General features: G+C 41.9%; 1 protein-coding gene across 3 annotated transcripts; it reads left to right on the forward strand.

Moving 5' to 3' along the window:
* On the forward strand, window positions 1-19,901 carry LOC121293802. Of its 3 annotated transcripts, none has more exons than XM_041217133.1 (10): window positions 2-356; window positions 478-555; window positions 891-923; window positions 6,028-6,111; window positions 8,103-8,200; window positions 9,477-9,661; window positions 12,381-12,464; window positions 13,593-13,655; window positions 14,979-15,096; window positions 18,574-19,901. In XM_041217133.1, exons 1-10 carry the CDS (start codon window positions 285-287, stop codon window positions 18,593-18,595), a joined length of 837 nt encoding a protein of 278 aa, XP_041073067.1. In that variant the 5' UTR covers window positions 2-284; the 3' UTR covers window positions 18,596-19,901. The 3 variants fall into 3 exon arrangements, with proteins under 3 accessions (XP_041073070.1, XP_041073067.1, XP_041073069.1); XM_041217135.1 differs by having other exon boundaries at window positions 4-356; window positions 14,979-15,127; XM_041217136.1 differs by lacking the exon at window positions 478-555 and having other exon boundaries at window positions 1-356.
* The last annotated feature ends 2,432 nt before the right edge of the window (window positions 19,902-22,333 follow it).

Genomic DNA, 22,333 nt, shown 5'->3' on the forward strand with positions numbered 1-22,333 from the left:
TATAATTTTGAAAGCGTGCAGCTGTAGTATTTTACCCATAAAGGGTTAAATGATTATTGAAATTATGCCTGTAGCAGAGTACAAGGAAGTGTTTTGGCAAGCCAACCTTGATTGTCTAGTTCTAGTGGGGGTGGTGCTATCACACGTACACCTGTACTAGGTCACAAAAAAGCTGATCCTTTGTGAGAAAAGCAGAAGAGTTTTGTGGAAACTGCAACTCCAGATCAGCCTCATCAATGCATAAATGTTTCCACCGAGTCAACTGCAAATCATAAACGCTCGTTATGATGGCTTCTAGTGAGAATGGCAAAGACCTGGTTTTTGAAGGATATTTGAAAAAGCGAAAAGATAAGATGGTAAGTTTTGTTTTCATTTAATTGTTTTGTGTCTTTGGAATTCTGTAAGGCATAAGGAAACTGGACAAATCCAGTATTCTAAAGAGTAAAGACTGAAATTTCTCTTTCTCTCCCTTTGCAGAGGTTTGCTTGGGCAAAATACTGGTTTAGACTCCAAAATACCACCTTATTTTTCTACACTGAAAAGGATTGTGAGTCGGTAAGCATTTTGCTTAAAAAAACCATCTCCTTTACTGTTCTGGCATTATTTCTTAGCTCACTGTATGACAGAGGGTCATGAGTCTTTGAAATTCTCTTCCTGAAAAAGCAGTGGAAGCAGGGTCTTTGAATGTTATTAAAGCAGAGCTAGATAGATTCTCGATTAACAAGGGGCGAAAGGTTGTGGGGGTAGGTGGGAAGGTACAATCAGATCAGCCATGAACTTATTGAATGGCGGAGCAGGCTTGAAGGGCAGAGTGGTCTACTCCTCCTAGTTTGTATGTTTGTAGATAATATGTATGGCCTGAATAACACTATAATTTTATTTCTCCATAGTGTCACCTCCGCGGTCAATACTATATCTACATGGTGAGTCATGTTTAGAATGTCTCTAATGAAAATTGAGTGTATTATGACATTAAGTGGTAGGAATTTGTCTTTCTGGGCAACGCAAAATGGGTGATACTAGATTGGCCACCCTTCATGGGCAGCATTAACTGCAAAGGAACTGAATATTATGCGCTGTGTACAACAGGCAACAACCCAATCTCACCTGTTTTGCCTCACCATGCAAAATAAATTTCCACCGCCATAGTGTCTTACTGTTGCTGTATGTCATTGTTATTTGGTATCTCAACATATTCTGCCATGGAATGGCAGGAAGTACTTCGTCTTGAAGTTCCCCATGCACTGATTTCCCAATTTCAGCCATTGTCAGAAGAGCTTTTGTTTTTTCATCTCTGCCTTGGCAGAGCTCTCTCCATGCATTCCCTTTGGCTTTTTAAATAAAATATTCAGAGTACTGGCCACCATCAGGACTGCTGTGAGACTAGACTGGAATTAATTCAACATGGTGGGATTGTTTTCATGAAGCGGGAAATCTTCATTCCAGAATTCTCTGCACTTCTACATTGCAGAGTGCACCAGAGCTTAAAAAATCTTCCTGTTTTCTAGACCCTTTACTTTTTACCTATGTAGAATTATTTAAACACCACATAACTTGAAGGGTTTAAAAATCCACAGGTCAAACTTCCTGCTTTGCTGTAACAGAATGCTTCGAATTTCCAAAGATATGTTTGTAGACCTACATTTCTGAGACACTGTGCTGCCCACCAGTTCCTTGTAAGTCTTTGCTGTGCACAACTTAACTGCTGTGTTTCCTACATTACATCATTGACTACACTTCATAAAAACTTAATTGGCTGTGAAGTGTTTTGGGACATCCTGAGATGTCCCAAGATTTCATGAAAGGAGTTATAGAAATTCTAATCTTTTATGCTTTGTAGAGAGAATGGGATGAGCTGTTTTTGATGGCGCAACCATTATGGGAAAGTACTCTAGAAAAGAAAACTTGTCACTGGCACAATGTGTGGGAAATTTAGAGAGCAAAATACCCTGAGGCAATTTCACACATGATTCAAGCAGAAACATTGACACCCAAAGAGCAGATCTCCAGCTCACCTGCCAGTCACTGAATGACTCATAGCACAGGTACAGTCTAAATAGGTCAGCAATGTAATGGAAGAAGGAAAAAAAATACTGAAGTATCTTTTTCCTTTGCTCTTCATGTATTTGGGTTGAAGATGTTGCACAGATTGCTCTCATTATTTAAACTACATGTTTTGTAACAATTGAGAAGATATGTTGTCTGGCCTCTTGAGACTCTACTGTCTCTTTTTTGCAAAAAAAATACTTTATTTATAAAACATCTAAAAGAATATTACAAAACATTTCAAATTGTCATAACAGGAAAGTGCAATGATATTCGCATTTTCTACATAGATCACGTTGCACACTGAGGTGCTTCTACACAGTTGCATTTACTTTGTACAGTCAAGAACATCCTTACAGTCCTAGAGGTTCTTCATGGTTACCAGCCCTTCAGTGCATTATGGCTGAAAAGCTTTACATACTGGCCCTTCCCCATTGTGCCGTTGCAGTCCCTGCTCCAGGCTTTAGTGCCTCCCTCAGCATGTAGTCCTGGATCTTGGAATGTGCCAGTCTGCAGCAACTCTTTGCACTGGAAGATCACCAAATTTCGGGCAGACCAAAGAGTGTCTTTCACCAAATTGATAATCCCCCAGAAACAGTTGATGTTTGTCCCAGTGTGTGTCAATGGGAACAGCTCATAGAGCTGCTTGGGATAAACCTTGTCAAAAACCACTGCATCTCTTTCCAGATCTTCTTTGCAAAGACACATTCCACAGGGCAGTGTGTGACCGTCCCTTCAACACCCTCCCCCCACCCCTGCAGCTGCTTCAAGGGCAGCATGTGTGCGTGCAATGGCACAGAGACTTTGGGCATGCATGAAGGATCTGACAGGGAGTGCACTTCTCATCACCAGCCAAGCTAGGTCTTGGTGCTTGTTTGAAAGTTCTAGTGATGAGGCATTCTGCAAAATGACTTTTGACAGTCTGCTGAGGGAACCATCCAACAGGATCCACCATCTCCTTTTCCTTCAGGGCCTCGAGGCCATTACATGCAGACCATTGCCTGATGGACTTGTGGTCAAAGGTGTATTTGTGCACAACCATTTCCATGAGGGACAGGTGATATGGCACGGTCCAACTATTTGGAGCATTCCACAGCAATGTGGCCAGACCCATCCTTCGCAACATCGGGGCCAGGTGACACTTGCCGTTTGTGTACTGAGGGTCTATGCGCAGCTTGATGCAGCTGCATACAAAGGTGGCCATCAGGATTAGGGCGACGTTGGCTATGTTTTTACCCCCCCCCCCCCCCTAACCAATCCAGAGATTTGTACATGGTGTCCCTGCAGACATGACTCAACTTTGATCTCCAGATGATGTAGATGGCTCAAGTGACAGCTGCGGCGCAAAATCAGGGCATGTGCCATACCTGTACAGCAACATCGAGAGCACCTCACACCTGTTGACCAGGCTCTTACTTGAAATGGAGAGGGAGCATTGCTCCCACATGCCCAGTTTGTGCCTCACCTTGGTGTACGCTCCTCCCAGTTTTTGGCACTTGCCCCGGCCTTTTCAAAGCATATCCTCACCACATTCAGGTAGCCTGACCTTATGGTGAAGGGGAACAAATGATCGGTCAGCTCAGTTCCAAAAGAATATGGCCTCGCTCTAGAGGCTTGAGCATTTACTGTCATTCAGCAAGATAATGCCTAATCTGTATTGTAGCTCCATGCACCTGCCTTGGTTCCATAACCTTTTATAGTCTTGTTTAGCCAAAACCTATTGATTTCAGACCTTGAATTATTGATTGAGCTAACATCTACTGTTTTTTGTGAGAGTGAATTTTCACACTTGTACAAGTGTTTTCCTAAATTCTCTCCTGAATGGCTTGGCTCTGGTTTTAAAATTATGTCCCCTTGTCCTAGACTCCCTCACCGGCAGAACTTTCTTTCTATCCAACCCATTTATTTATATTTTTTTTAAGGTAACAGCCATGTGACTATTTCTCATCCACCCTGACATTGTCCTGTTTTTGGCACACTTTTAAAATCTAATCTTTGAACAAATTGTTACCTATACCAGAGAGACAGAGCATAATAAACTGAGCACATGGTACAAAAAAATAGAAGCTGCTGGGTGGATTCTGAAGAAAAGTCATATAAGAATCACCTGACGATAACATGTATGCCCCTCCTGGGATCAAGTAATGTACTGAACTGTATAAATGTGAATATTTTAGTCTGATTCATTAAAGGGTAATACTCCTTTCACTGAGGGAAGGATTGCAGATTACAGGGATAGTCACTAGGTTACAGCAGAGCTACAATCTGGAATCTTAAGAGATTCAAAGGGTTGTTAAGGGGAAGGAAAAATGAGGAGAGGCAGTAACATCTTAAAGGACGTGCAGGAATAGTGAGATCTGAAGGTTGACATAAACATATCTTTGAAGTCGGCAGGACAAGTTGATAAACCTGTTTAAAAAATGCATACAAGATCCTAAGCTTTATAAAGAGAGGCATAAAGTACAAAAGCAAAGAAGCAATGCTGACCCTTTATACATCACTGGTTAGAGCTCAGCTAGAGTATTGTGTCCAATTCAGGGCACCACACATTAAGAAGGTTGTCAAAATCTTGGTGAGGATGCAGAGGAAATGTAGCAGAATGTTATCAGAGATGAGGGATTCAGTTAGGTGGAGACTGGAGAAGCTGAAATTGTTTCCTTGGATCAGAGAAAGTTAAACAGAGATTTAATAGAAGTGTCCAAAATTGACGAGCTTTGATAGAACAGGTAGAGAGAAACAGCTAATAGGAGGGTCAGTAACCAGAGGACACAGGGCGGGTGGGGGGGGCAGGGGTGGATGAGGATAATTTATTTTACTCAGCAAGTTCTGATCGGGAATGAACTGCCTGAAAGGATGGTGGAAACAGATTCAATAATTACTTCCAATATTTAAAAATGAAATATTTTCAGGGCTATGAAGAATGGACAGGGGACTAATTGATAACTCATTCAAGAAGAGACGCAATGAGCTGGAAAGGCCCCTTCTGTGCTGTTTATGATATATAGTGCAGAAGTGAGTTATAGGCTGGAATTTATTTAAGAGCTTTAGATGGCTCATATATAGAATAACAGATACCCTGGAGTGAGTTGCTAGCTGGAATCTAATTGAGGGGTTCAGAGGGTTCTTTTTAAATGTAGAATAAGAGATAACAGGAGTGAGTTACAAGCTGGAATTTAATTGGAGTTTGGATAGTTTGCATTAACAATGGAAACCAGGAAGTGAACTACAAACTAATCTAATTGAAGGATTCAGAAGATTAATATGTTGAATGGTAGATTCCCAAAATTGAAATACAAGCTGCAACTGGAAAATGGAAAGATAAAAGGAAGAACTTCCATAGTGCCTTTCATGACCTCAGAAGTTCCCAAAGCACTTCATTGGCAATGTTTTTTTTGAAGTGTAATCACTTATGTAGGTACAGGGCAACCAAATTGTGCACAGCAAATTCCCACAGATGGGATAAATGATGGGATCATCTGTTTTAATGATTTATGGTTGAGCGATAAATGTCGGCCAGGATACCTGGGAAATCCCACCATCTCCTCTTCAAATATAGTATTTTGTACATCCACCTGATTGGACATCTGGGGCCTCAGTATAATATCACATTTGAAAGATGACAGTGCAATGCTCTCTCAGTATTCACCGAACTGTGAGCCTAGATTAAGTGCTCAACCCTCTGGAATGGCATTCTGAGGAGAGAGCATATTTTCATGGTACTTGAGGGTGAGTGGAAATTGGAATCAAATTCATCTGCTCTGCTGATCTGAAATTGGTTTGCATTCAAATGCATACCAGTTGCATAAACCCATTGGCAAGACTCTGCACATAAAAAAGTGGCCACTTTAGTAAGGTGGTGACAGTTCTCATGGGATTGTATTGCAGCAGGAATTCAGGCCTTCAGGAGAAATAGGAAAAACTGCAATAAATATAATTACAAGCTGATCAAACGTATTAATCACAGAACTTATCCAACGACAGGTTCAGTCCGTGAGAGAAATCAAAGCCACAAACCATGAATATCCCTTTGAAATAGTCATGAAAAACGGGAAGAGGAAATTGCTGGTAAGTCTAAACTGTGTAAGACCACAAGTTGAGCCAGTGTCTGTGGAGATTAGATAATGGCAAAATGCCTATTGTACTGATCGCTGATTATATTTAGCAGCCAATGGCTTACATGTTTCCACTTCCTAGTTTGCCTCAGTGGCCTTTTTATTTTATTAAGCTAAAATGTAAACACTTATAAAATGCATGGCTGTTTCTCCTGTTTGAGTAATTGGTTGTTATGGTAATCAGTTGAGGAATTTCATTCACGAGTAACTTAAATATTCTTCTGAATTGCCATATAATCCTCAATGTCACCAGCAATGAGAGTCACAACTGGAAGATCTAATTGAATCTCTTTTGAACAATTTGGGAAAGTGAATAAAAATTGATGTTTTAAATGACGATGGGACCACTTTCAGGATCAGGAAAAGATGTTTGGCCCAACATTGCCTATTTTGTTCTCCCCTCCATCTTATCATATAGAACCCATCACCATTCCCAACTTTGCTGTATTCTTCACAATCTCATCCTCTCCTTGACACCTGTTGTCTATTCCACTGTAATAAACTTCTTGGGAATTGCCATAAAGATTGTGTGTTAATAATTAGAAAGCTGTGGCGAACCATGCTTTGATTCGCACATCAATCTATGTAAGTATGATGCAAATACATGAAGCAATACTGCTTGGTACCATGGATCTTTTTTAAAAAGATGTTTAGGAAGATGGTGATTTTTGAAAGACTAGTTTTTCTTAGACTGTTTTGCTTTTGTTTTCAAATCCCTCCATGGCCTCTAACTGCCTCCAGCACTACAACCCTCTGAAATCTCTGTGCTCCTCCTATTCTGGCCTCTTGAGCATGCCTGATTTTAATCACTCCACCATTGGTGGCAGTGCCTTCAGCTGCCAAGACCCTAAACTCTGGAACTTCCTCCCTAAACCACCTCCTCCTTTTAAGACACTTTTTAAAATCTACTTTTTTGTAGTCATCTGCCTTCATACTTTACTATGTGGTTTGCTCAATTTTTGCTCGTAACTCTGAGATTTAACTATGTTAAAGGTGCTTTAGAAATCCCAAGTTATTATTGTTGCTCCAGTGAATGCAAGAGCTCAGCTCCTCACATTACAATTTTTTTTAGTTGTAAGCAAACTTTCAAAGCAGTGAAATGGCTTAATCCATTCCTTTCTTTTCCCTAACTCGCAGTTGTTGAGGCTAATTGTATGTGGGCACCCCGGCTAAGACCAGTTAACTTAGTACAGGCCAGGGCATTAAAGATAGCACTTGCTGGCCTTATGCCTTAGTGGAACTGATGGTTTTTACCTACCAAGCTCGGGCCCAAGTCACCACTTAGTCTAATTTAGCTAATCTATTATGTTTATAATTTTAAACGGCTTAAAGTTCAGGGGCAGCATTCGAATGCTGATTAGAACTCTCACGAAAGACTTAACAGGCTGTGGGGCTCTCTTTTTCCAGAAAAGGGAAAACTGAGGATGACATGATAGAGATCTTTAAGGTTCTGAAGGGATCTGATAGAGTATATGCAGTGAAGAGTTTCCACTTGTGGGGAAACCAAAATTAAAGGTCATAAATATAAGTTGACCATTAATAAATCCAAAAGGGAATTCAGGAGAAACTTATTTAGCCAGAGAGAGGTGAGAATGTGGAAGTTACCACCACAGGGAGTATGTGAGGTGAATAGAATAGATGGATTTAAAGGAGACTAGATAAACACATTAGGGAGAAAGGAATAGAAGGATATGTTGATGGAGTGATGAAAAAAAATGGAGAGAGACTCATGTGGAGCATAAACACTGGCATGGACCCATTCATTCAAATGGACTGTTTCTGTGCTGTAAATTCTATGTAGTTCTATGGATCTGAGTCATCAGCAATGTTCCAGACTTGCACAGCTCAATCCCCGCGTCAATTTCTGTTCCTTCATTACATAGATTAAGAATGGTGACCCACCCATTTCTTCACCTTGTTCGGTCTCCTTGTTTTGTGTATCAGGCTGCGGAAAGGTCGGATCTGCGGGCTGTATGGATGGAGTTTCTGTGGAAAGCCATGCAGCTTCCTGGACCAGGGAAGAAGAACTCCGCTTGTACATGGTGAGCCTTCCCCAGTGGTACGTGCGGTTTCCCCGAAATCCAGAATATTACTTCAGGATAAGCCAGAAGAGATCAGATTTTAATGAGTTATAGAATCATAGAATCTTACATCACGGAAAGAAGCCACTTCATGCTCTTTAAAAGAGCTGTACAATTTAGTCTCTCAATATAGCTTTTTCCCTGTAACCCTGAAGATTAGTCCTTTTTAAGTACATGTCCAGTTGCCACTATACTTTCAGGTAGCGTGTTCCAGATCATAACAACTGTGTAAACTGTTTATTTTCCAGAACACCCTTCTGCTGCTTTTACCAATTGTCTCAATGCAGAGAAATTTTTCCTCATTTCCCCTCTAGTAGTTTTGCCAATTATTCAAAATCTGTGACCTCTGGTTACTGACCCACTGGCCAGAAGAAATAATCCCCACTCACTTTGAGTTCAGAGTGAATTTAAAATTTATAAGAAATTATTCCAGACACAGTAATAGAGCCAAAACCATTGGGGGAAGTTTAAAATAGAAACGGATGCTGCGATGGGCAGATTTAGGCACCAGAAGAACCACTCATATTTTATAATGAATCACCATCTCACACACAAATGAAATGTTGACAAAATACATCAAAGATATTTCATTAAAAAATAAGTGATAAAGCTTATTTGTTTGAATTGGAAATGCTCCTATCCAAAACATATGGGAGCAGAAACACTGCATAGGATCTATTTTATGTTATATTGAAATCCCAGAATGGAAATCCAATGACATCAGAATTTATGGTGCAGCAATAAAGCGTTTGCAAAAGGGTAGATACAGGACCCAACTTACATGCAACTTGTACATTATGTACTTTTCTTCAGCCATTTATCCTCCGTGGATAGGGAAGGGTTTGCGAGCTTTAAAGATTGGTATAGAGAGTTTGTACATGTGTGAAAGAAACATGTGTTTGATAGAGTATTTGTGCAAAAGTGAGACAGTGATGGCAAGGAACTCGTGTGTTATAAAAACCCAGGTTATGTTTGAGAAGAGGAAAATTCTAGAAAGAGATGGAGCATAAGAATGTGTAGAAGAGTATTTCAAAGAACCTTTGTCTGAGAATGTCTGTGCCTCCAAATGATGGAGGGAGAGAGCGAGAGAGGATGTGTTTATGAGGAGTGAGATGGTTGATGTGAGTTGTGCAGCTGTACTGGGTTGTCCTATGTTTTCCCTATGGTGGGAAGATTTCCTGGTGAATCAAGCGCTCTGAAAATGCCTTCACTCTGTAACTCAGAATTCCTTTCCTAGGCACGACATCCCCTGTCTGATTGAAAGAGCAGCGTCACTTTGTCAGGACACGACCAAGCGGGAACATTCCTCATTGTTCAGCTCCTCAGACATACAGAGTCAGGACTTCACCTCAGACACTGTACATCTCCACAAATCTTCTGTTGCATCTCGGGAGACTTCGTTTAAGTATTTAAACATTTTAGGTCAGTTACAAAATTGTTATGGTGGAATTGGGTGCTCACTCTGCGACTGGGCTGATTTGCTCAGTGCTGCATTAACTATGGTCTGATATCTAATTGTAGTTGAACCTTCTTATGTGAGCTCCTAGAGTGTAACATCATCCAGCACAGGGGAGGAGGATGTGGATAATGAAACCATACTGCTATTCTAAAGTGTGAATTTCTGGACTGTAGTCTATATAGTGTTTGTTTATTTAATCCAATGAATTATAGTTTTTTTTAATTCATTTATGGGATGTGGGCGTCGCTTGAACTTGTTTAAGTTAATTTTGCTGATTTTCCCTGGTTCCATTGGGCTTTGCGAGTGGTAACCCTGCTCTCAGAAATCAACCAATTCCTTGAACAGGTCCTAAATCAGCAATAGGACAATGATGTTTCCTCCCCATTCCCTCCTTTTTCTCTCAGGGGTGTGTACCATTTTTCACTCGGTACATATGAGAGTCCGAAGGGTGCAATAAATCTGAAGGGAACGATGAACCCCCAGGGTGGGGGTGGGGGAGGTGGTGCAGTGAATGATGAATCCATTGAGAGAGCCATTTCCCCACCTCCCCCCACTCTGGAATGTTGCTTCCCCCAAGTGCGTTCTGCACTGACCTCACTGGCCAGTTTTAAACACAAAATGATCAATGTGTTTTTGCTTTGTTTAGCTAGTTAAAGGAATCAGGACAGACTGAGTCACATGCCCTTTGCAATTGCATAAGGGAATAAAGGGGTGCAGAACCAATGTGGGTAAATGGAGTTAAAACACAGATCAGCTGTAATCTAAATGTATGACGGAACAGACATGAGGCTGAATGGCTTCCTCCTGTTCCAAACTGCCTGTGTGTATGCTGCTCCCAGAGACAGCCTTTTGGAACTGATACATGTTGGGCAACACCTTGGATTGACGACCAAGATCTTGCCATCCTACAGTCAGAGTTCCACTGCCAGCACTACCTCTGCTGTCCTGCCAGTCCTTTCCCTTGGTTTTATTGCCAAAACCAATATTAATAGGACACTCCCACTGTGTACTGGTTACTTTATATCAGTTATTGAGGTAATCATTAACTCAACTGACCAAACAGTGTTGTCACAGTTCCCTGTCCAATAGACTAAGTGGGTAAAATCCATCCAAACACATGCTTTAAGCTTGACATTCATTGTTTACGAAGAATCAGAGGTGAGATCAGAATTTTTTTAATACAATGAATTATTACAATCTGGAATGTACCCTGAAAAGGTTGGTGGAAGCAGATTCAACAATATCTTTCAAAAAGTGAATTGGGTTATTTCTTGAAGGGGAAAATTTTGCAGGGCTCTGGGGAAAGAGCAAGAGAGTAGGACTAATAGGATAACTCTTTCAAAGAGCCAGCATAAGCACAATGGACCAAGTGGAATACAGAAACTGTGATAGCCAACACTGCCTTTGCTAGATTACGGTTACTCAAATCTTAACTCCATTTATCTGCCTTCGTTTCATAACCCTCAATACCTGGCCTAACACAAATGGCCTCCTTCTATGCTGTAATATTCTATGATTTTACAGTAGGTTTGTACTTGTTAAGATGAGGGACCTCACTGCTGAGGAAACCCAGTGTTGGCCCAATCTTGCCACTGGTTCAGGTGTAGCCTAGTCAGCTGCAGAGCTTCCTTTTACAGAAGATATCTGATCACTAAACCCAGGAAAAGTACCTGCTGCACCAGTCACATCAGTTTCTGAGTGAGATTCCAATTTTTGTGTTTATTAATTGGCAATTTTCTGCCACCTGCTCATGCTCACCACGATAAGATTATTTGCTTGGGGTTTAAGATTATTACTTGTGTGTAAGGTGTGAAATGATCACAAGAGGAAGTGCTGAGTAATGCAAAGATGAAGGGAGACCAATGAGAAGCAGTAAGCAATGGGCACAGGAAGGACCCAATAAACTGAGCAGAGGAGCAAATGGTGAGAAAGCACCTGGAACAAAGTACTTTGTTCATATTATTAGTGAAATGGGCCATTCAATCATCACCTAATAATAATCTTTTTAATTACATGTTATTTACATTGTGAGATTTTCTTGTGGCTCAGATCCAGGGGTCTGAGCTTAATTGATTCTAGAAGTAGAAATCTCTTCAGTATATCTCAAACCAGTGTGGACTGTGTAGCTCTGTTAAAAATGAATTATCAGTGCATTACAGTAATGTTTTTCCAAAACTAACGTATCCACTATGGAGTGTTTCACACAGTAAATGCGTTCTTCCCAGATTCAGACAGCTGTTCAAAGCTGCCGTCTGATCACTATTCACATGCAAGCTCATCCTGAATATCATCTGGGAGTCTATTCTAACAGAAATAAAGAAAGGGGAAAAAAAAATTTACATTTCCGTTAAGTTATTCATAACCTCAGGACGTTCCAAAGGCCTTTACAACCAATCCCGAGATGTAGGCACTGCTGAAACATAGAAAACAAGGCAGTCAATTTACACAAAGCAAGCTCCTACAAAATAACGTAATAATGACCAAATAATTTTAGTAATGCTAGTGGACAAATATTAGCCCAGGATGCCTCAAACTCTGTGTCTTAGGAGCCTTGCACCTTAAACCCAACAGATGGGGATTTTCCTCTCATCAGTCTGATGGGTTAGAACTCCATGTGGCAGCAACCTCGCTGCGTGGCTATTTCATTTAGTGTTTATTTTCCTCGATCTTTCTCACTTCCAGATATCACATGTGACCACCTCCCAGATAAACAGGAGACAAAGGCAGATGTTGATCTGAGTCCATGGCCTGAAGTTGCTGGCAAAGGTACGCATGTTAACAATATCTCTGTTCAGAGTTAAAACGTTGTTGCAGTCTCACTACAGGCACAGGATTGAGCCTAGTTTTGTTGTTCCAGTGGCAATGTAGAGCCTGCGCCAATCTCAAATCGGATGTATCATAGTCTGAGCATTGTACTAAACATTCAAAGGCCCTGTGTACCACAAATGCAGATCTTTGTAAATGTACATGCAGACTTCTGTGCATCTTGCTTAAATGTACACATGGCTTCTGTATATCTTATCTAAATGTGCACCCAGATCTCTGTATATCTATTCTAAATATATGCAAAAGTCTCTGTGCAACTCATCTAAATGGGTCATATGAACAATTGTGCAAACATACAAATTAGAAGCAGGACAAAGCCATTTGGCCCCTTGAGCCTGCTCTGCCATTTGATAAGATCATGGCTGAACTGATTATGGCCTCAACTCCCCTCCCTGTCCACCCCTCATACCCTTTGACTGCCTTGTCAATCAAGAATCTCCAGAATCAAAGGTCTCTATATATTTCATCTAAATATACACATGGGGCTATGTGCATCTGATCTAAATGTGCACACAGATCTCTGTGCTGTATTTATATTCTGATGCAGAGTTCTGCTCATCAAGCTCTGACAGTTTCCCAAGTCTCTAACATTGCTATTTAGTCTCAGCCACCAAGAGACTTGTACAAAATCAACCCGTTCACAGCTCTTCATCCATCCTTCTCTCGCTCACCAGCAGGAAGTGTTGGCCTCTGTGCCTTTCCACCAGCAACTTAGCAGAATGAATGGAGGAAGAATTGGGTTTCCACAGCAATGTCACTCGTTGTTTTTGTCTCTAGTTCATGTTTGGGCAGGGCATGCATAATAAACAGTGCTGCCTCAGGGAGAGAGAGAGAGAAAGAAGATTCCGATATCCCTCGGCTACTCAAATGCCTTCCTCAGCAGATGTTTGTGGAGTGATACTGCTGAAGACTTGAGGGTCACATGTCTCCCAATCCCTTTGGCAGGAAATAGTGTGTCTGGGGAAAGCTTGAATGGCGGGGAGGAGAGGAAGAGCAACAAGGGATGGGATCTGCAGTTAAGATTTTCAGTCCCTGATGTACCTTGATGATTTTGTTTTTTCTCGTTAGTCAACTGTCAGAGTGGGGTCTATGATGTTCCTAAGTCCTTTGAGAAGTTAAAGATCGATTCCAGTAAGTAATTGTTTCTTTCTCACCTCTTTATTTATATATTAAAGGCAGTGATTCCTCCTTTTGCTACAGTCCCACAGGTGCCCTCAGCATATTCTTTGTCTGTGAACATTGTCTACATTGAGTGCGAGTAAGCTATTCCAACATGGAAGGCATGACAGCTGAGACAGATCCCAACCACGTGCACCATTTTTACACTGGCCTCTTGGCACTTCTACATCAAGGCCTTCCTAGTCGCCAGGCCTGATGGATCTGGCACAATGAAAACATCATGGCAAATCCAGCACACAGAATTTGGCATGGTGAATCCTGCACAGTGCTCAGTTTTGCACATTGCACCTCAAGAAGGATTTATTGGCCTAGGAGGTTGCAACACAGATTCACCAGAATATTACTGGGGCTTCAACACCCACCTACTCCACCTTTACTGCTCTGCAGAGCTGTATTAAGAGTGTGTTGGAACTGCATTCTGGAGCAAAACACATTCAATTTCCTGCTGTTAAGTTCCTTATCTCAGCTATGTTGGTGGAAGGGAAAGATGGATTCAGAGTTAATTTACACACATCACTTTCACGTGCCACCAAGCAACCTGATCAATAGCAGCATCAGTGTTGTCTGATGAGAAGACTGCCCCACCCCCCATGAGGCTCAGGTTTTAGGACATGGGTACATGGAACAGGAGAAAACAAGGGGGGTGTTTTGGTGAGATTATAGAGAGGGCTGATGAGGGTAATGTGGTTGATGTGGTGTGCATGGACTTGCAAAAGGCATTTGATACGATGCCACATAATCGCCTTCCCGGTGAAGTTGAAACCCAGGGAATAAAAGGGAAATAACAACATGGATACAAAGTTGGTTGAGTGACAGGAAACAGAGTATTGATGAACAGTTGGTGTTTTTACACAATCTTGTTCAGAATGCTGTGGCCAATTGTAATATCTCTATTGCCACCTGGTGGAGCTCAGGCTAACTTAACACTAACATGCTTGAATAGAAGCAAAATACTGCAGATACTGAAATAAAAACAAAGTGCTGGAAATACACATCAGGCCTTTGGAGAGAAAAACATAGTTAATATTCTGGGTTGAATATGACGTGAATGGGAGTCATATTCGACTTGAAATATTAACTGTTTTTCTCTCTCTCCAGATGCTGCCAGACCTCCTGAGTATTTCCAGCATTTTCAACATGCTTCAACCTGATATTTCCTGGGGCTGGATTTTTCAGTGCTGTTACCAACTGAACCTTAAAGGGGGAGCATCTTTCCTATTCCATTTGCCTCTTAGTCAGAGTGGTTGGGCAATCGCTATCTTGTCTTTATTTCAGATGTTCAGTCTTACTCTGATGAACCGTTCACCTCCAGCTCCAACACAGGACTGTTGGATGAAATCATTTCAGACTGCAGGATTTCTACATACCACTGGCTGGATTCCACTGAGACACAGTGAGCGTACAAAAAGTTTAGAAACTCCTGTGTGAGTTGGCAATTATCTAGAAGGTTGTCTGTATTGGTCAGTGCCTATCTACAGGCTGTTACTGTACTTATAAAAAGAATATTATCAGAGCAGGAAATATCTATCTATTATTCTCAGCCCTTTCAATCTTTTCTTTGTTCAGATGTTTATACTGACTATTAAAATCTCTTAAAAGTCTCCCAGCTATAGTGGAATTGGTCCCAGTAACTCAACTCTCCTCGTAACTAAAGTTTCTTATCCCTGGCATCACCCCTGTGCTCACTGATCTCCATTAACTCCCAGTCCAGCAATGTCTCAATTTTAAAATTCTAATATTTGTTTTCAAATCCCTCCATGGCCTCAGCCCTCCCTATCTCTGTAATCTCCTTCAGCCTCTCAACCCTCTGCACTCCTCTGATTCTGGCCTTTTAAGCGTCCTCCGATTTTAATAGGGAGAAGCTGTAACATAGTGGTATTGTCACTGGACTAGTAATCCAGAGATTCACAGTAATGCTCTGGATTTGAATCAGACCACGGCAGATGGTGGAATTTGAATTCAATAAAAATCTGAAATTAAAAATCTAAAGATGACCATGAAACCATTGTTGATTGTCATAAAAATCCATCTTGTTCATTAATGTCCTTCAGGTAAGGAAATCTGCTGTCCTTACCTGGCCTGGCTACATGTGACTTCAAATCCACAGCAATGTGGCTGACTCATAAATGCCCTCTGAAATGACCAAGCAAGCCCCTCAGTTGACTCCCATGTTGAACACCACATGGAGGGCACACTGAGGGTGGCAAGATTGCAGAATATACTCTCGGTGGGGACTTCAATGTCTATCACCAAGAGTGGCTCGGTAGCACCACTACAGACTAAAGAATTTAGCTGCTAGACTGGGTCTGCGGCAGATGGCGAGAGAACCAACAAGAGGGAACAACATACTTGACCTCATCCTCACTCATCTGTCGCAGATGCATCTGTCCATGACAGCATTGGGAGGAGTGACCACCGCACAGTACTTATGGAAACAAAGTTCCGTCTTCACGCTAAGGATACCCTCCATTGTGTTATGTGGCACTACCACCGTGCTAAATGGGATAGATTTTGAACAGACCTAGCAACTCAAAACTGGGCAACCAAGAGGCACTGTGGGCCATCAGCAGCAGCAGAATTGTACTCGACCACAGTCTGTAACCTCATGGTCTGGCATATCCCCCACTCTACCTTTACCACCAAGCCAGGGGATCAACCTTGGTTCAAAGAAGAGTGCAGGAGCAGTACCAGGCATACCTAAAAATGAAGTCAACCTGATGAAGCTACAACACAGGATTACTTGCGTGCCAAGCAGCATAAGCAGTAAGTGTTAGACAAAGCTAAGTGATTCCACAACCAACAGGGTCAAATCTAAGCTCAGCGGTCCTGCCACATCCAGCCATGAATGGTGGTGAACAATTAAACAACTCACTGGAGGAGGAAGCTGCACAAATATCCCCATCCTCAATGAAGGGGAGACCAGCACATCAGTGCAAAAGATAAGGCTGAAGTATTTGCAACAACCTTCAGTCAGAAGTGCTGAATGAATGATCCTGCAGAGGCCCCCAGCATCACAGATGCCAGTCTTCAACCAATCCGATTCACTACACGTGATATCAAGAAACGTCTGAAGGCACTGGATATTGCAAAGGCTATGGGCCCTGACAGTATCCTGGCAATAGTACTGAAGACTTGTGCTCCAGAAGTGTTCCAGTACAGCTACAACACTGGCATCTACCCGGCAATATGGAAAATTGCCCAGGTATGTCCTGTACACAAAAAGCAGGACACATCCAACCTGGCCAATTACCACCCCATCAGTCTACTCTCAATCATCAGTAAATTGATGGAAATGGTCATCAACAGTGCTATCAAGCGGCACTTGCTTAGCAGTGACCTGCTCACTGACACTCAGTTTGGGTTCCACCAGGGTCACTCGGCTCCTGACGTCATTACAGCCTTGGTTCAGACATGACAAAAGAGCTGAACTCCAGAGGTGAGGTGAGAATGACTGTCCATGACATCAAGGAGCCCTGGCAAAACTGGAGACAGTGGGAATGGGGAAAACTCTTTGCTGGTTGGAGTCATACCTAGCACAAAGGAAGATGGTTGTGGCTGTTGCAGGTTAATCAGCTCAGTTCCAGGACATCACTGCAGGAGTTCCTCAGGGTAGTGTCTTAGGCCCAACCATCTTCAGCTGCTTCATCAATGATCTTCCTTTCATCATAAGGTTAGAAATGGGGATGTTCGCTGATGATTGCACAATGTTCACCATTCGCAACTCCTCAGATACAGAAGCAGTCCATGTCCAAATGCAGAAAGACCTGGACAATATCCAGATATCCAGGCTTGGGCTGACAAGTGCCAGGCAATGACCTTCTCCAACAAGAGAGAATCTAACATTGCCCCTTGACATTCATTGGCATTACCATCACTGAATCCTGGGAGTTACCATTGACCAGAGACTGGACTGGACTAGCCATATAAATACTGTGGCTACAAGAGCAGGTAAGAGGCTTGGATTCCTGTGATGAGTGACCCCCCTCCTGACTCCCCAAAGCCTGTCCTCCATCTACAAGGCACATATCAGGAGTGTAATGGAATACTCCCCACTTGCCTGGATGAGTGCAGCTCCCACAACACTCAAGAAACTTGACACCATCCAGGATAAAGCAGCCCGCTTGATTGGCACCCCATCCACAAACATTCACTCCCTCCACCACGGACGCATGTGGCAGCAGTGTGTACGCCATTTACAAAATGCATTGTAGGAACTCACCAAAGGTCCTTAAGCAGCACCTTCCAAACCCACAACTGCTACCATCTAGAAGGACAAAGGCAGCAGACACATGGGAACATCACCACCTGGAAGTTCCCTTCCAACACCACCCTGACTTGGAAAGTCACACCCCCCCCTCCCCACCAAACAACAGCACTGTGGGTGTATCTACACCACAGGGACTGCAGCGGTTCAAGAAGTCAGCTCACCACCACCTTCTCAAAGGCAATTAGGGATGGGCAATAGATGTTGGCCTAGCCAGTGACACCCACATCCCGTGAATGAATGAAAAGAAATCACTGCACCATTGGTGGCTGTGCCTTCGACTGCCTGGGCCCTAAACCTATCCAACTCTCTTCTCCTTTACAGTGCTCTTTAAAGCTTATCTATGACCAAGCTTCGAATCGTCTGTCCAAATATCTTATGTGCTTGGAGTAAAGTTTTTTTGACAACATTCCTGTGAGGGGCATTGGGACATTTCACTATGTTCACAGCACTAGAACTAGCTGGGATCAGGTGAACCTGGGATCTTCCTAATTTATGTCTCTCCTACTCACTTGATAGAGAGAGTTGTCTGTAGTACTGTAACTTAAAGTAATAATTGTTATAACCAACCTAAAGTATCAATATTGTGTGTGTTTTCCCTGTCAGGAATGCATCTATTCCAACCTAACGCCAGCTGCAGAACATGGGGTTGAAAGGAGCTCTCGCCAAGGCACTAAAGTGCTTTCCATATCATTTCATTGTGTTCCTGCTTGGTTACACACAGTCATGTCTTTTTTTATCATCTTTGTTACGTGCTGAAATGGCAGAAAATGTCACCTAGGTAACGACTCAAGTGCAAAATCGCTAGCACACATGCAAACGCTGTAAATCAGGAACATTCAAACAAAAAGTATTTCATGCAATTTGAGGCTGTTGACTTTTGGCACAGAATTAATTGTGAAATTGCAAATGAACACAGCACATTTTAAACTACAGTATAATACTTAAAAAATTGAGAAAGTACATTTATTTGACTGTGAACCTCCTGGTTTATAATGTGGAACTCATTGTCCTGTGTTCTCAAGCAACAGGGTGACATTTAGAACAAGAGTAAAAGGGAACTGTGTCTATCTTATGCAAAGTACCGTAAAATCCAAACTATCAGTCGCATCCATGTATACATTGATTCCTATTTAAAATAACTTCTTATTGTAGCTGGGCTGGTATACAAGTCATTGACCTTTATAATCTACAGCTGGCAACAGATTTCATTCATGCACAGGATTCTCCCTTTGTATTCTCACCAATTTTCTTCCGTGCTCTAAAGGCACTGGTCCCAGCCTGAATGTAGTTCTGTTTGACTCCCAGCTACCGTATAGAATGGCTTTTCACTCCCTCAATCCAACTTCAAATCCAGCCCAGACTGATAAGATCCAAATATATTTTTGCCCTCTGACTGTAAAGGGGTCCCAAATAAAAGATCTTTGACGATCACAGATCAGATGCAATTGCCCATCAAAATTGCCTGAGTTCGGTACCTACTGGCAATCTCAGTCACAGAGGGCACTGGATGGATGGTGTGGGAAATTTCACACATGCAGTGGAAGCAGCTACTCTGAGGTTAGAGTTGAACGTCTTGTTGGGGCAGAGTGGTGAGGTTTACTCAGCATCTAACTCTCAAAAGTACCAGGCTTGGGAGATAAATACACATGGGCACCTTAAATGGCAGTGTTTCAATCCCAGCACGAACTTCACAAATAAAACAAGCTATTGGATGTCTGAGATGAGATTTACTGTATATGAGATGTCTGCATACCAGGTGTCTGAGATGAGATGTATCCTTGATTGGACTTATGTTATTCATACCTTGTATATATGAATCTTATTGTCCCACAAAGTTTATATTCACTGATTTTTTTTAATGTGTGGGATTTGTTGTGTATTGTGCTGTATACTCATAATAAAAATATTACAGAACTATCTGCTTCAGAACTGCAACCTGAAGGTGGATTTCTTGCAGACCAGGAGTTTGATAACTAAACTATTCAATATAATCTATCAGTTATAATGCACTGAATCGCCTCCCCTATCTGTGTCTTTTCTTTGTCTTTCTCTATCTGCTTGTCTGTCTCTCTCTCTCTCTCTCTGCCTTTGTCTCTCTCACTCTCTCTCTTTTTCTATGTCTATCTCTCTCTCTCTCTCTCTCTCTCTGCCTAGGTCTCATTCTCTCCATCTTTTTCTTTCTCAGTGTATCTATCTCTCTCTTGTGATACTGAGCAGTAAATCTCACTACATGTATTAAGTGTAAACATTTGTGGAATTTATTGCAATATGTCCCACATTCCCTAGCCATAGACTTCTAAAACAATCAACCAAATTCAAATCAATCATCACCACATATAATAACCCAAGGAGTTCTACTATCAGCACCACTGCAAAATGGAAATGGCCCTCGAAGCAAAGAAAGATGAACAAGAAAGGCCATTGCCCAGAACATCCAAAAGCAAAATACTGCAGATGCTGGAAACCTGAAATAAAAACACAAAATGCTGGGAATACTGATCAGGTCAGGCATCACCTTTGGAGAGAAACAGATTTGACATTTCAGGTTAAGGTGACCTTTCATCAGAACTGAAGAAAGGAAGGTTAATAGGCTTTGAGCCAGTGAAAGGGTGGAAGGGGGCAGGAAGAACAAAAGGGAAGGCCTGTGATAGGATGGAAGGCAGGAGAGATTAAATTATAAAAGATTTCATGGTGACAAGGCCAAAGAGAGTGATAATGGGTATAGTAAAGGATCAAAAGATGTGTCCAGATGAGGCTACATAATCATTGAATGCAACATGAAAGATTAAAGAAAGAAACAAGATCAACACAGCAAAAAAAAGTATAGAACAAGAGGGAGGCAGAGGTTATGATCTAAAATTGTTGAACTCAGTGTTGAGTCCAGAAGGGTGGAATTGAACTTCACGAACATTGTAAAGCCATGGACAGAAAGGTCAGAATGAGAGCAAGGTAGAGAACTAAAATGACAAGCAACAGGAGGTTTAGGGTCATGCTTGCGGACAGAACAGAGATGTTCCACAAAGCAATCACCCAGTCTGCGTTTGATCTCCCCACTATGAGGAGACCACATTGTAAGCAATGAATGCAGTATACTACATTGGAAGAAGTACATGTAAATTGCTGTTTCACTTGGAAGGTGTGTTTGGGCCCTGGTTGGTGAGGATGGAGGATATAAAAGGACAAGCATTCGCATGGAAAGGTAGAGAGGGTAACTGATGAGTAGACCAGAGTGTTGTGGAAGGAACCTGTCCCTTTGGAATGCTGAAAGGGGAGGATAGGGGAAGTGTTTTGGTGGTGGTGGTGCTGGAGCTGGTGAAAAAGGTGGAGGATGATCTGTTGAATACAGAGGTGGGTGGGGTGGATGGTGTGGACAAGAGGAACCTTATCATGTTCTGGGAGGGATAGGAAGGGGTGAGAGCAGAAGCCCGTCAAATAGATCAGGCACAGTGGAAAGGCCTATCGACCACAGTGGGGAGGGGAATTCTTGGTTCAGGGTTAAGGAAGACATATCAGAAGCACTAGTGTGGAAGGTTGCATTGTTGGAACAGAAACAGCAGACCAAGAAACTAGGAAAATGGCATAGTCCTTACAGGAACTGGGGCATGAAGTAGTGTTGTTAACCTTGTTCCAATGAAGCTTGAGGAGCAGCACCTCAATTGACTCAGCACTCTACAGCCTCCTGGACTCAATATACTTGGAACTGAGCTCAACATTTTTAGATCATAACCTCTGTCTCCATCTTGTTCTATGTTTTTGTTGGTTCGTTCTTATCTCATTTCATTCTTTAATCCTTCATATTACATTCAGATGGCCACTATGTAGTCTTTCACACCTCATCTTGACATACCTTTTGTTTCTTTACTATATCAATTACCACTATCTTTGACTTTTGCACCATAAAATCTTTTGCAACTTAATATCTCCTGCCCTCCACCCTTTCACAGAACTTCACTTTAGATCTTCCTCCCCACTTTCTCTGGCTCAAAACCTATTACATTTCTAACCACCTTCAGTCCTGATGAAAAGTCACTTGACCTGAAACATCAAGTCTGTTTCTCTTAACAGATGCTGCCTGACCTGCTGAGCATTTCCAACATTTTTTGTTTATATTCCAAAAAAATCCATGTTTTATCTGAAAAATAATTTTATTTAAAGATTGTATTGAAGGACACAGGCTTGTAAAAAAACCTGAGTTTGTGGAGCCAGGGACAGTTGTCCCTCAGTTGTAACCAGAAATTAATTTGCAGACCCATTGCTACAAGACATAGGTAATCTTGAGGTAATTGCATGTCACAGCTCAGTCTGGGCACCTAAGAACGTAAGAGGAGCAGGAGTAAACCAAATGGACCCTTGAATCTGCTCC

The sequence above is a fragment of the Carcharodon carcharias genome, chromosome 22 (genome assembly GCF_017639515.1).
Source record: "Carcharodon carcharias isolate sCarCar2 chromosome 22, sCarCar2.pri, whole genome shotgun sequence".
Lineage (NCBI taxonomy): Eukaryota > Metazoa > Chordata > Chondrichthyes > Lamniformes > Lamnidae > Carcharodon > Carcharodon carcharias.

Excerpts from the sequence above, each read along its gene's own strand:
- LOC121293802 (XM_041217133.1), top strand. The coding sequence starts at position 285 with ATGATGGCTTCTAGTGAGAATGGCAAAGACCTGGTTTTTGAAGGATAT. Across the intron at positions 8,201-9,476 it reads AAGAACTCCGCTTGTACATG|GCACGACATCCCCTGTCTGA; the intron begins GTGAGCCTTCCC and ends TTCCTTTCCTAG. Across the intron at positions 13,656-14,978 it reads GAAGTTAAAGATCGATTCCA|ATGTTCAGTCTTACTCTGAT; the intron begins GTAAGTAATTGT and ends TCTTTATTTCAG.